The sequence below is a fragment of the Pseudopipra pipra genome, chromosome 2, assembly GCF_036250125.1.
Source record: "Pseudopipra pipra isolate bDixPip1 chromosome 2, bDixPip1.hap1, whole genome shotgun sequence".
Taxonomy (NCBI): Eukaryota; Metazoa; Chordata; class Aves; order Passeriformes; family Pipridae; genus Pseudopipra; species Pseudopipra pipra.
Window position 1 is genome coordinate 93,061,342 of NC_087550.1, and position 14,315 is coordinate 93,075,656.

The following is a 14,315-nucleotide window of genomic DNA, read 5'->3' on the forward strand; positions in this document are numbered from 1 at the left end:
TGGATTCAGCACTCCCAGGACTATGTTACAGATCAAGCAGTTCACACTCAGGGATCTCATCACGAAGGTGTTTCCTACTAACTTCAGCTGGACCAGTTCTTTGCTTAAAGAGCTATGTTTTTAAAGAGCCCTCTTTCCTTTTACTGACAGAGTAAAAGGTTTCAGCTGACAGAGTTAATTTTCTTCTTAGTAGCTGGTACAGTGCTGGGTTTTGGATTCAGTATGAGGATAATGATAACACACTGATGTTTTGGCTGTTGCTGAGCAGTGCTTACCCTGTCAGGGACTTTTCAGTTTGCCATGCTCTGCCAGTGAGCAGGTGCACAAGAAGCTGTGAGGGAGCATGGTCAGGACAGGTGATCCAAACTGGCCAAAGGGATATTCCATACCATAGGATGTCATGTTCAGTAGACAAACTGGGGAAGTTGGCTGGAAGGGGACAATCGCTGCCTGGGAATGGGTTGGGCATCGGTCAGTGGATGATGAGCAATTGTATTGTGCATCACTTGTTTCTCTTGGGTTTCTCTCTCTCTCTGTGTGTGTCTCCTTTTTATACTATTATTATTATTATATTAATATTATTAATATGATTATATTTTATTTTGTTTTAATTATTAAATTGTTCTTATTTCAACCCACAAATTTTACTTCATTTTTTTGTCCCAGTTCTCCTCCTCATCCCACAGGGAGGTGAGCAGTGAGTGAGCAGTTGCCTGGTACTTAGTTGCAGGCTGGGGTTAAACCACAACAGCCCCCTTGGTGCCCAATGTGGGGCCTAGAAAGTTAACAACTGATCCAACCAGAGCATATTAAATTAAGTTCATTATAAGCTTTCATTGTATTGGTTTAATAGTGACTGGTCCCAATGTTGGTTTATTTGCCATCAGAGTGGTTGTGCTTGTTCTCAGGGTTGTGTTATGCAATAACTTACTTGCAGCCTTTCTTTGCTGTTTTGGTGTTCATCACCTGTGGGGCCTGGGCTATGGCTGTAATTTTGTTGTACTTCACAGTATTGGCTTACAGTCTGATAGAATTGCTAGTTGTGAAACTAGTCTGATGTGTTCTCAGCATTGGCATGAGCTCTGTATTTCGGGAGCCATCTATTGGGAATTATTAAAAATTACACCTTTAGCCTTTTTTTCTTGCAGAACCAATCTATTGAGGAGACTTCTCCCTCCCTCTCTCCCTCCCTCCGTGCCTGCCTGCCTACCTGTCTTCCATCTTCAGAAGCCCTCCAGACTGATTAAAGTAGCATTTGAAAATTTTAAATGTTTTTAGTATCCTTTGAATACCCTTAAAACCAGCCTGGCCCCAAACCCCGTGACAAGCACTGCTACTCAAAGGAGGAAGAGAGGGGATTCAAATCCCAGCAACAGGCTCTGAAGCTGCTGACATTCTGTTAACAAGCACTGGGGCTACTCACACTCCAGTTTGATTTCACTTGGAGGGGTGTCCAGTACAGCTGAAGCTGACTGACCGGGGGGTGTAAGCACAGGCTTACCATCTGCCATGGATACATCCAGACTGCACTGGAATAGGTTGAAGCTCTGGAACATCTGCAATGTATCGATAATATCATCATGTGGGATGATACAGCAGAAGAAGTTTTTGAGAAAGGGAAGAAAATAGTTAAATCCTTCTGAAAGGCAGTTTTGCCATAAAACAAAGTAAAGATCAAGGGATTTGCACAGGAAATTCAGTTTTAGGGAATACAATGGCAAGATGGGTGTTGCCACATCCCAATGGATGTGACCAACAAAATAACAGCAATGTCTCCACCAGCTAGCTAGAAACAAACACAGCTTTCCTAGGTGTTGCAGGTTTCTGGAGAATGCACATCCCAAGTTGCAGTCTGATTGTCATCTCTCTCTATCAGGTGACCAGGAAGACAAATGATTTCAAATGGATTCACCCTAAGTAACAACAAGCCTTTGAACAAATCCAGGAGGAGATAGTTCACGCAGTAGCCTTCAGTTCAGTGCAAATAGGGCAAGATGTAAAGAATGTGCTTCATGCCGCAGCCAGGAAGAACAGTCCTATCTGGAGCCTCTGGCAGGAAGCACAGGGGAAACTCAAGGTTGACACCAGAGGATCCAAAGCCCTATACTCCAGCTGATAAAGAGACACCGGCAGCTTATGAAGATGTCAGAGCCGCTTTGGCAGTGATTGCTTCTGAAGCACACAGCTCCTCCTGGCCCCCCAGTTGCTCATGCTGGGTTGAATGAAAGGGAGGGTCCCCTCTTCACATGATGCAACTGATGTTTGTGCATCAGTGATGGAATCAGAACTCGGTTCACCATGCAACAATCCAAATACCACATGCCATCTTTCCTGCCCTGAAAGACTGTTATGACAGATGGAGACCAAGGTCATGAACTAAATGAACTCAGTGGACTTCTATAAGTATGGTCTATAGACTAAGAGAATGGTATCTGTGTCTATAACTATGAAAAGATGGGAAAGGTGATGGGGTATTTGATAGTGTGGGACTTGGAATGATGTACGTGGTATAGAATATAAAGTGCTAAATACTGTTCTGGTTTTGGCTGGGGCAGAGTTCATTTTCTTCTTAGTAGCTGCTACAATGTTGGGTTTTTTGAATTCATTATGAGGATAATGTTGATAACACGCTGATATTTTGGCTGTTGCTAAGTAGTGCTTACCCTAAGTCAGGGACTTTTCAGTGTCTCACACTCAAAGATCCAGTGAGGATCTGCACAAGAAGCTGTGAGGGAGCATGGCCAGGATAGGTGACTCAAACTGGCCAAAGGGATATTCCACACCACAGAATGGCATGCCCATTATATAAACTGAGGAGTTACCTGGAAGGGGCCAATTGCTGATCAGTGATGGAGGGGGGACATCAATCTGCAGGTGCTGAGTAATTGCATTGTGCAGCACTTATCCTTTCTTGGCTTTTCTCTCTCTGTTACTATTATTATTGTTGTTGTTATTGTTATATCCTTATCATTAGTATTATTATATTTTACTTTGTTCCAATTATTGAAGTGTTCTTATCTCAACCCACAAGTCCTACTTTTCTGTTCCTGATTCTCCTCCCCAGCCCACTGGGTGAGCAGCTGCATAGTGGTTAGCTGCTGGCTAGGGCTAAACCATGACACCACCCAGAGGAGCAAACATCAGTTTGCTTTTCTTTCCCAGAAGTGTTTTCTTCCCCTAAGTGTTACTTTGTTTTCTTTCCTGTGTGGTCCTGCTGTAGTTCATGAAAATTGCCCTGGTGTCCTGCTCTATAAATCTTGCCAGTGCAGGCTTTAGCCTTGGCTTATGTTTCCTGAGGAATTTCAAGAAAAATAATCTGCTATTCAATTAAAAGTGAATATATATTAATGCAAACATGCACCCCTGCTCATGGGTGCTACTAGAATCAGTCTGGGGACAGCTGCTCAGAAAATATTATGATATTTTTAGTGTATGTGTTTGATGTGCCAAAGTTGCTCTATTTAAAAAATAAACAGTTAAAAAAATTAAACATGAAAAATATTACAATGTGAAATAAAAAAATCTAAAGCAAAAACATTAGTCTGGAAGACATGATGAACTGATATCTTAGAACATGTCCTTTATTTTTGCTTTGTTTCCTACTCACATTTTTAAAAGAAAAACACAATTTTTCTATTTTTAGTTTCATATTTTGGGTTGGAGAGAAGACGTATGGAAGCTGTTTGGAACTGGGCAACTTGATCTGATCCAACAAGTCACTGGTCATTTAAGCATGAGTTTTCTAGTCAGTGCTCAGGAACAATTAAAAAAAATCAATAAATTTCATTTTGAAGAGGCTGTAAGAGAACATTTGAGTAAGTTGACAAGGCTGTATCTAGGTAAGAATGCCTTTGGAATGAGCTGCTTCAGAAATTCACAGAAAATTAAATCTCCAATAATAATAATAGTTTGCCATTATTCATTCATCAGAGTAACTAAAAGCAAGCCAAGCCCGTGATGAAGTCAATAATTTCGTTTCTGCTGTAGTAATCTATAAATATATAAGTATCGAGCTGCTAAACTTTAAAGCAAATTATTTGGGATTTAGACCTCAAAAAAAGAACTAGTTCTTTCCAGGAGAAAATTACTTGCCTGCTTGATGGAGTTCTGTATCTCCATACAGCAATTATTCTCAAAAAGAGGAAATAGAAATTGAGATATTTTTGATTTTTTTTTTTTTTTTGCAACCAGCTCTAAATACAAATGCTTAACATTGTAGTTTTTAGTTTTGATGTTCTTTTTTTTCTTTTGTTGTTTGAGGGGAATATTTGAAGATACCTAGTGAATAAAGGAAGAAAAAAGATAAAGACAGCGTGCCACAAAGTTTGTCTGTTTTTATGCCACCTATCTCAGTTGGCAGTGAGAGATATTAACTCTGCTACAGAGGTTTTCATGACTGCGTCCTGAGACCATCACAGCTGCAACAGCACCACTAGCAAATCTAGTCTAGTAGTCTTTTAAATGCAGCTGGGGACCTTGCATCAATGGATATGGAACGAATAAACATTCATCTCCTTTCAAATGAAAGCCTGGAGAGGCTGCTTCAACATCTAAACATCTTATTTTGATAATACGGTCTCTAGACTCAGTTTACACAAGGTCTTAAGGGACAATAGAACGCAGCTCTTTTATTCCTACATCCTTAATTGAGGGAATTGAGTTTGGGTACCTTCCTTGTTCCAGGCAGATCTGGCGCTCGCCCATACACATCTAGGGACGCTGCTAATTCTGGGCACTTGTGTGGACACTCCAGACTTCACAGTGCAGTTCATAACATTGTCTGACATATGACAGAGAAGGGTAATTGGAGTCCCTGTCATTTTGAGGTAAGTGATGTGAGCTATGGTCCGACATTGTCAGGTTTGTTCAATGACAACATCTGTGCAGTACAGAGAAAAGGGTTTGTGTTCCAACTCGCAAGCTTCTTCTGTGCCTATGAAAGACTGTGCTCAAACTTTGAGCCAGTGATCTAAGAAATCAATTATTATTAGGTTTTTATACAGAAAACTCTTTATTTTCCACTAAGGTAAATCTGGGCTGGAATTCCTTCATTCTTTTTCTCTAACAAGTATGATATGGCTCTACTAAAAAAGGTTGGACCTCCTTTTACTCAGAAAAGTAGGACTACATACTATAGAGGGAGCTGTTATGTTAACAAGAGTAAACAAAAAGCAATCAAACCCTAGTAACACCTTAACTGGATTGTGTAATGCACATGGCCACCCAATCAGCCCAAATCACTCCAGTCAGTGTGAAATTCATCTTCTACCATGGTATGATGGTCCTTAAAGTCATTAATCAGTGGATATGCGAACATGTTCCTCTTCAGATGCTGCAAAAGTGAGCATGGTGTCTTGTTTCTCACCCAGCTGTAGCCAGATGTGGACCTCCAACTTGTTCTTCTAAGACCATAGGATCAAGAGGAGCATGCCTACAGGAGAAGGCATGGGATACACAGCTTTTTTCAGGAAAACCCAAGGGCCATGTGCCTTCTTTCATTAAAGGGTGTATGGGAAAAAGGGAGTCAATCCAATTACCTGGTAATGGCTTTCATTTTTTATCCCCAACCTGCTTTAATTCCCCAGTGCCAGGTAAGTGAGAGCAGAGAACAAGGGTGAAATGGTGTTTCTCTGAGATGGTCCCAGAATGAACAGGCAGAGGGACTGGAATACACAGACCCTGACAAGCAACAGCTGCACAGCCCTGGTTTTTCATTCCAAATCCTCCAGCCTCTCTCTGTTTCTATGATACCCATAAGAAGCTTTCAAGACTGTGAGACAAAATAAACCTCAGAGAATGTCTATATAAAGGCATTCAGCAAGAAGTGCTGAAATTTATTCAAATTAATTACAGTAGAGACCTCTGACTTTGAACTTCTAATTCACAACAGCAGTAAAAAAGGAAATGGTGAAATTGGTTGTATTAAAGTGCAGTGATGTGGAGAAAACCATTGAAATAACACAAATGAGGCTGCAGTGAGAAATGAAACAACAGTCTCATCCTAGCAACGACAGCAATATATAAGCAAATTATGGTACAGATAATTTACAAAATAACTTACATAAATGAAGATAAGCTGAATTTCATGTTGCCATTTAATTGTTAAATATCAGACTAAATATTCCTGGTCGGCACAGTATTATATGGGATAATTAAAAAAAGATGAGAGGATTTCTGCATTGAAAAATTTGGCTGAAGTAAAACTCTGATCAGCCTTTATATTGCAGTATTGCAAGAAACCTAAGTATTTATGAATTGTAAAGTGACACATTCAGCAGCATGAAGACTATAAATACATCTTTTACATTGATATCTACACACATATACATATCTACACACACACAAATATATACACACAAGCACATACATGCACATACATATGTGCATAAATATATGCGTGTGTTTATATATATACGTTTCAATTTGTACTGACCATGGTCAGCTGCATTTTGATTGTGTCATTTACCTTTCCTAAGCTGCAGCCTCTAAAACATAAAATTTTGGCATAAAGATAGACTTCAGGGCTCAGCCATCAGAGGGTCTGATGATTACCAGCAGTTCTCATGTACATAATCTCCTGTGCTTAGCACTTCTGAAAAATTATGCTCTTAGTGCCCACTTTATTTTTAAATAATATGATACATGAATCAGTTAAAAACCTGTTTTCATATAAGCAAAACCTTTGAGAGCTAGACAGAAATGAACACAGTATTCTGTACATGTACACAGTTTTGTACTGTTTTTAAGGATGACGTGCAAAAAATGTCTGACAACATGAAAACTTACAATGTTGGTTTACATCATATCTTGAAAAGTGGCAAGCTTAGCATCACCTTTCCTTTAAAAAAAATTAAAATATTTATCTGTAGCATAAATCTGACTATTCTCTAAGATTTTTTTTCTCCTGTGCTCCCCTTTTATAGAAAAATTATGTCATTGGGTTTTTTTGCTCTTTCAATGAATCTGGAACAAACACTATGTAGACTGAAAATACACTGGATTTCCAGCCTTCATAGGTTTGACTGAAGGAAGGCTCTTGACCCACAGTGCAGCCACAATAGTTTCCCCTGTCTGTAACTGCACGTTAATTGTGAGAGCTGAAAGTAACCATGCAATTACCGTTTATTAAAAAATCATTTAGTGAATAAGAACATTTGTGTATCATTGTGCACCTATGTAAGGAAAAAGATACTACTAAATTGCCAAGGCTATGTAAACACAGTGATCTTGGTAAAGAATTTGGTTGTGAGACCAAAATACCTCAGAAAAGAGCTGTTCCATTGCACACATCATTAAAAGGTTGGAAAGGATAAAATAATAGTTTCTTTTCATGCTGTTGTGGTCAGTGAATTGGTCATATCTGCATCCCAGTCTCTAGGGAGCAGATGAATACCCTGAAGACCCAGGATAAAAGGGTGAACTAAACCTCCTCCATCGTTGCTGAAAGAGTCCCATTCACCGCACTGACTGAGGTATGTCCCTGGAGAAAAGGGGTGTTGGGGACAAGAAATTGTAAACTTGGATTTATTTTCCTCATACTTATCCTGTAGAGTGATTGCTGTGTTATTAGTTTACAATGAGCATTGAGCACTGAACACATTTTGTTTGCTCACATTCAGATTCTGGCTGTTACAAAATTAAATTTCAGTTCTGCAGAAACCTGATTGTGTATCAAGAAGAAAATGCGTTTTATGCTAACAGCTCGGCAGCTCCAGACTTTAGAGCATAAACCTCTACAAAACCCTATTTCAAATCATTTAACTTTTATTTACAACTTCACATTCCATGCACTTTTCATTGCGATCTTCTGTGAGAACCTGTAAAAGTCACCACTAAAAATACTCAGAGCTGGCAACACAGAATTGGTGGTTCTCTGATGGAGTCCAATGTCCATAACGCTGCAGCAAATGACAGTCTCTGAATTCACCTTCCATAGAAGTGGAATGAAAACTTCATATTAGCCCTTAATGTCGGAGAAGCTGGTACTGCTGACATTGCAGCTATCACTGCAACTTGATGATGTGCTCAAAGTGCTGGAGGCAGTGCCTGATTCTGGAATGGAAGGAAAAAAAAACCCCACAAGAAAATATTATATAGTGGTTGTTTTTCATTACTTTCTTTGATAATAGGAATCTCCAGAGACACAATAATCTCATTTAAAATACCTACCAGAGCTGCTCAAAGACTGAGCTGATTTTGAATTGCCTATGAGCATCAGCACATTGTTTGCTGGGATCCAACCTTCTCTACCAGTGCTCAGGTTCTTTACATACCTAAAAAATATATATAAATAAAATTAGGAGTCTGATTGCTTCATTTGATGCCCTTGAAAGTTTTGCCCTAAACATCTGCCTTCCAAACACAGTTCTGCGTATAAAAATTTCCAAACACAGATCTGCGTACCAAAGTCCATCCTCCCCTTCACGAATCAGTTGAACTAGATCTCCACTTTTCACTGTAAATTCTTCAGAAACTCCTTTCTCATAATCAGTCACAACTGTATATTTACCAGGAGTCTAAATGCACACAGAGGAAAAACAAACAAATTATTTCTATTGAGTACTTTAAGGTACGTTGCAGCTTTTGTTATGAAATTATAGTACTTTTCCCTTCTTTCTCATGCACCTACATGCTGAAGAGGTTGTAAATATACATACTGAGGCAGTAAAACTCTGATTGATTACATGCAAATTCAGTACATGAATTCTCACACCCTGAAAAACATTCAGTGAAATGCTTCCATTATAACAATTAATTCATATGTCTACAGAAAATAAAATCAAAAGAAAAAAACTCCAACAATACCAAGCTGGCAAACTGCTGACATGATGTACATGTGGAAACCTGTTGACATGGTAGCTGATCATGGCATCATTTGACTGCTGTAGCCTGGCATAAGCAGACACAACTCACTAGTCTGTAGGTACGCAAAGGCACAGATGGACCTTCCGAATTTACAAACACAGGGCCGATCCAGGAGAAGGGGATCTTCTCCACTGCCCTAGGAATTTTGCCCAGCTGAGCATTTCAAGGCAGACACTTTCCTTCCAGCAAGCTTCAAAAGCATTCCTGTACATTGCCACACACAATGCATTGGTATCACTTGCTTAGCTCAATAGCAAAGCATTTCTGGTTACCAGCTTCATCTCGCCTCCTCCTCCTCCTTCTTCCTCCGCATCTGAGGAATTCAGCGGTTCTTCAGCACTAGACCAGCCGTCATTTTCTTCAGATGCATCAAGAGAATGGGATGGTTTGGCCCAACCTTGTGGAATAAACAGCTGACTGTTAGCTTAGGAGCAGTGAGCCACCGAATGGGAGGAACGTTCTTCCCAATGATAAGCTCTTAAAGCAATCAACATGAACAGGAGAAAAACTGTACAGACGAAAGTTATTACAGTCACTGGGTGAAATTCATTGCTGGCAAAAGCTGGCCTGCTTCCATCAGAGTAAATGGAGCTGTAGCAATGCACAGCTGTGAATTTGGCCCTTTGGATTTATATAAAGGGAAACAAATGGAGAGAATGCAAATTCCTGACTAAAAAGTAAATACATATAAATATTTGTACAATAAATATATATTATACAAAGATGAATGGTGGATAGATACTCTTTTTATTGGGAGGAGATAGAAGACAGAAAGGTACACTTTTTGGGAAGAGGTTGACACAAAGGGATGTCACCCAAAGCAACCTAAACAGCCTGCTGGAATAAGGGATGAATGGGGAATGCCTCCTTCAAACTGTTAAGCACTTAGAGCTGTCAAGAAATTCAACACAAGCTACAAGCACTGTGTACTTCACTTGATCAGGCAGCTCATTATTTAAGGGTGTTCAGGCTGACACAAGGATACTTAAGCACACTGAGTTATCTTGGTGTTAAGTCACTGCACCAGACACTACAAGAACAATCTCCCGCCTGTCATTTATTCCTTATTCTCTCTCAGGGTGAAGCATTTCATTTATTTATAAAGCTGAATCATATCCAGAGTGCACAAAATCCTTTTCCAAATAAAAGTACGTTAAGTTTTTAGTGGGATGCTTTATATTGATGTCAGCAGCTGTCAATAAATGTGTCGAGTTCATAATGAAAAAAAAAGTCATAATAAAACAGACAAATATTTGAAGTAAGATTTTGCTTCAAGCCAAATAGTAACAACAATGAAACTCAATGAAAAGAATGAAAGGAAGAACAAACCTCCCACTTTTATGTAGCTATTAGTTAAGTTGAGAAAGCACCAGCATTTTTGTGTTTCACTGCTTCCAAGGCTGGTCATGCCAGTGCCTGAGGAAAAAACTGAACACCAGAGTAAAGCCAAAGAAATCTAAGAATCTCAGAATCAAATCACACCCAGAGCACACCAAACAGAGTGGGATTTTTACCTCGCCTGTGCTGCTGGATGACCTGCACAAGATTAGAAGTACTGACCCATTTGGCCCTGTCCAGGGTTAAGAATGAACTTCCATCTGTGAAGAAACTGAGTAATAAATTCCTGATGTATTCTATGAAAATTTCCTTGGATACTTACATCATCTAGTTGGCTTGCTGGACACAGATGAAACCCTTTCCTTTATTTCCAAGTTAAGAACAAAGGAAAAAACCCCCACCCCCAGATTTCTCAAAATTTTTCCTAGCTCTCATTACAAACAGAACCAAGGAGTTGCAAAAAAAGAAAGGGAAATCACTAAAGTTTTCTGCCTGTAGCCTCATACTGGCCTGCTGATCTGGTAAATTTTGTGTAACAGCTCTTGTTCCTCAGCCTTTTCTTTCCTTATATTTTGTTGATGTGCTAAGAGCAGACAGGCCTGATCTTGCCATAGTAACAATACTACTCCTCCTCATACAAGATGGCACTGGGAAGGTCACTATGGGCACTGAAGTTATGCATGCACATTCAATGTGTATGTGTGTATTCTGCATGGTGTGACTAAATCAGAGCTCTCTATAAAGGCAGGAAAGGTAAGAAAATGATAGGCAGTCTTGAGAAAAGACAAGGTTATGCAGAAATGAGTTTAGATAAGATTGGTGCCAGGAAAACCATTTAATGCTTCTCTTCAGAAACGGTCTCAAGTTTCTTCACAGAGCTATGACCTGCCTACAACGTGTGAGTCTGACACTAAATCATTTTCCTTGAGCTCACTGCATACAAATCAGAGCAATACAGCAGTGAAAGGAAATGAGTGGGGGCAACGCATTGTGCACTGGGAAGTTGTGATCATCATGTGGTGCAGTTTCACCCCAAAATGCCTGGGTCAGCTGCTTATCCCTCTTTGAACTGGTGAAGGAGAAGAGATGAAGTATCAGAAAAAAGATGGGAAGGTGCAAGACAAACGGGAGTTAGTAGATGTTTTAAACTAATTTAGTTGGTTTAGCAGTTTCATAAAGTGCGAGGTGCTGGGACAGAACAGCAAATCAGACAGCCCTGTTCCAAGGACTCAATAATTTTACTGTAAGTTAGCAATGATCAAGGACTCTTCCTTGGAAAATTCCAGCATCTATGGAAAGGGCCATAAAACACCCTTTTCCTGCAGAGAGCATTTCTGGGCCCTCAGGATTTCCATGGTACCTGGAGATCTCAGAGTTTTGACTGCTACCTGCAGAAAATCAACGTTGCAACTTTCATATCCACCCCTGTGGTGTTTCTGGATGTGTCCAGCCTAGGATTACATTGCTTGCTGCTCAGACAAGGTGACTGGTGTTGCATAGTTTCTGTAGCACAGCAGCTGAACCTGCATTTCCACAGGTAAAACAAAGACTTTGGAAATCTGGAAAGGAGGTTGATGGTAGAGGTTGAAACAACTTCACCTTTAGATGAATATTTTCTAAAGGAGATGGTGGTGGAAAGAGACAGGAAGAGGAGGACTGCTCTTCTTGTCCTGTCTAGTGAATTAGCCCTAGGGATTTGTACTGAAACCTTCACCAACAGCCTTACTGGTTAGAAATGGGTAGTTTAATTGAAATGCATTTCTATTCTCTGCTTAGCTGTGAGCTAGGAGAATAGGAGGCAAACTGCTGCAAGGGGTTCAAGTTAAGTCATCTGGGGTTCACAGGGTGGTGAGAATTGCCCACTATCACTCAAAGAAAGATGCAACAGGGCAGTGACTACTGTAAGAAATGCAGATCTAAAATGGAAATTCCACATGACAGTGATCTGGATACATGAGTGTCAGATTTTTTTTTCTTTTTTTAAAAGTTAAATCCTTTCCACAAGGGGCACAGTGACAGAAGGATGCTAACACATGTGTCTCACAGCAACTGGACACCCTTCTAAGTCATTAAACACCCAGCTTCTGGTTATTTCTTCAGCAGCAGACCTCTTTCCCACTGTCTTCCCCTAAAAACTAGTTAGCCATATGCTACTTTATTTGATACCAAGTTAAAACTTCAACTGGTTTTGCTATCAAAAACAATGTATACAGAACCTGAAAGATCCACTTGGAAGAATAACTGATATCAATACTGCTGCACAAAACAGCACCCTACAGGTATCCCCAGCACTCTGATGTAACATATTACATGAGGGATGTGTGGATATTTGTGGAGTACAAGATGTGGTATCACTGTACCTCTTAAACCAAAAGGAGTTGGGTCACTCACTACTTCATGTCGTTTAGCTTTTTTGTCAGGACTGGTAGGAGAAGCTGCAGGAGGATGAATAGGTAAAAAAAACAGAAGAGAGATATTGAAGAACTGGAAAAAAAGAGAATAGGTGGATTGCATGCTAAATACCTTTGAGTTTACACTGGAAAACAAGTGGATTTCTGTAATCTAATTTTAGCTGTCATTGTTCCATTGTAGAAGAACAAATTAATTATTTACAAGTAGTTATTTGAAAATAAATTGACAAATTTATTCTACAGTAATAGATGAAAATATATGTAAACTTTTCTAAATGAACGAGACATCAACTGAATACAATTAACTTCAATTTTAGACAAACATTACCAAATTAAGCAATCATTTTTATAGAAATCTAGTGCTACAGCAATACCTGGTCCTGTAAGAAGGATCATTGGCAATGTCTGGCTTTTAGCAGAAGGAGATGGAGTTTCTGTCAAGGCAAGCATGGGTATTAGTGCTCACCTCATTAGCATTAGATATACAACCCTAGAGTCTCTCCAGAAAGAACTCAAAGGTAATCAGGTTTCAAAAGGCATTCTGGAAAGATGTTTTCGGGGAAAAAATATCATGCTCTTGAACAAGTGCCATCATCTTAATGCAATTCATACTGTTCAAAGACAGCTGTTCAAAGCAAGAAGTGACTGTACCAGTGTGATTACTTGGCAGGAGGAAGCAAGAAAGGTCTTAGACTCCTATTGCCTATTTTAGAAAAAAAGAAGTAAAGACCATTTCTAGAAGAGTAGAGAAATTTGTATTTATTTTTCTATCCAGGAAAACAACATTGTCAGCCACATTCTGCTGTAGTTATGCTTTGGGAGTTTTGTTAGAATGGATGCCAATACAGAAATACTCTATAAAACCTTGATTCCTTTATGCCAAGTACAAGTGCATTTGGGGCAGATCCACTGAAGCTAGAAGCAGGCCAGGTGTCTGATCAGATGACAACTTTCTTCCTCTAGTTTTTCTACAGGAATGAGGCACTCCTTCTTTGGCCTTGACAGTGAGATTGGAGACATTGGAAACTGCACTCCTTCCCTTGCATCTCCAACAGCCCCACTTTTCCCAGCTGCATCTCCCCCTCCCACTCTGCAGCTGCTTTCTCTTGAAATCTCCCTGTCAGCGGCACTGACTTAGGAACCTAGCTTGACCTTAGAAGAACAAGCTAGTGTGTACACTGAAAACCTATCACACTACACACACATACAAGGTGATACTTCAATTACAGCCTTACACAGAAGACAGTCTAGCTTTTTTTTAAATTACCTTTCTGACTTTTCAGGTTAGTAAAGCCCTGCAGTGTAAAGCGCTTTTTTGACAGTACAGAGCATTCTGAGGTAGAGCTACTGTTGTCTACAAAGGAAGAAAGAGAACAGAAAGAAAAGATAGAAGGCCATGAAAAGATCAAGGCAAAAAGTCTTTTGCAGCCCTGCCAGGGAACTTGCATGTTAGGATGAGAAAGGACAAGTGAAAGTCCAGGTACAACATGTGCGGCCAGTTGTTCTTGCTGTGCAGGACCTTGTACTGCCACTGGTTCAGTAAATAATTTCCATGATTAGAACAAAATTAAAGAGAAAAAACAAAACAAAACAAACCTCTGTAGAACAGGTAATGCCAGTAAACTTATACAGAGAAAGAGAACCCTGAGAAGATGGGCAGGTCTAAGGGAAGACCTACTGCAGACTTTGGCCTCATAACAA

At 39.8% G+C, this 14,315-nt stretch overlaps 1 protein-coding gene across 15 annotated transcripts in view; it reads right to left on the reverse strand.

Annotated features, from left to right (window-relative positions):
• Window positions 1-5,805: 5,805 nt before the first annotated feature.
• The window catches only part of MCF2L (MCF.2 cell line derived transforming sequence like), a 150,375-nt gene continuing 141,865 nt past the window's right edge, over window positions 5,806-14,315 (reverse strand). For 7 of the 15 annotated variants that reach the window (XM_064646463.1, XM_064646465.1, XM_064646467.1 and 4 more), the window contains 7 exons: window positions 13,882-13,968; window positions 12,989-13,048; window positions 12,564-12,638; window positions 9,138-9,262; window positions 8,404-8,516; window positions 8,170-8,273; window positions 5,806-8,052 (listed from right to left, as the gene is read on the reverse strand). In XM_064646463.1, the coding sequence (XP_064502533.1) occupies window positions 7,958-8,052; window positions 8,170-8,273; window positions 8,404-8,516; window positions 9,138-9,262; window positions 12,564-12,638; window positions 12,989-13,048; window positions 13,882-13,968 (659 nt within the window). In that variant the 3' untranslated portion in view covers window positions 5,806-7,957. Of the gene's footprint in view, window positions 8,053-8,169; window positions 8,274-8,403; window positions 8,517-9,137; window positions 9,263-12,563; window positions 12,688-12,988; window positions 13,049-13,881; window positions 13,969-14,315 lie in introns of those variants that run through there. The other 8 variants (XM_064646469.1, XM_064646471.1, XM_064646470.1 and 5 more) reach the window with 6 other exon arrangements.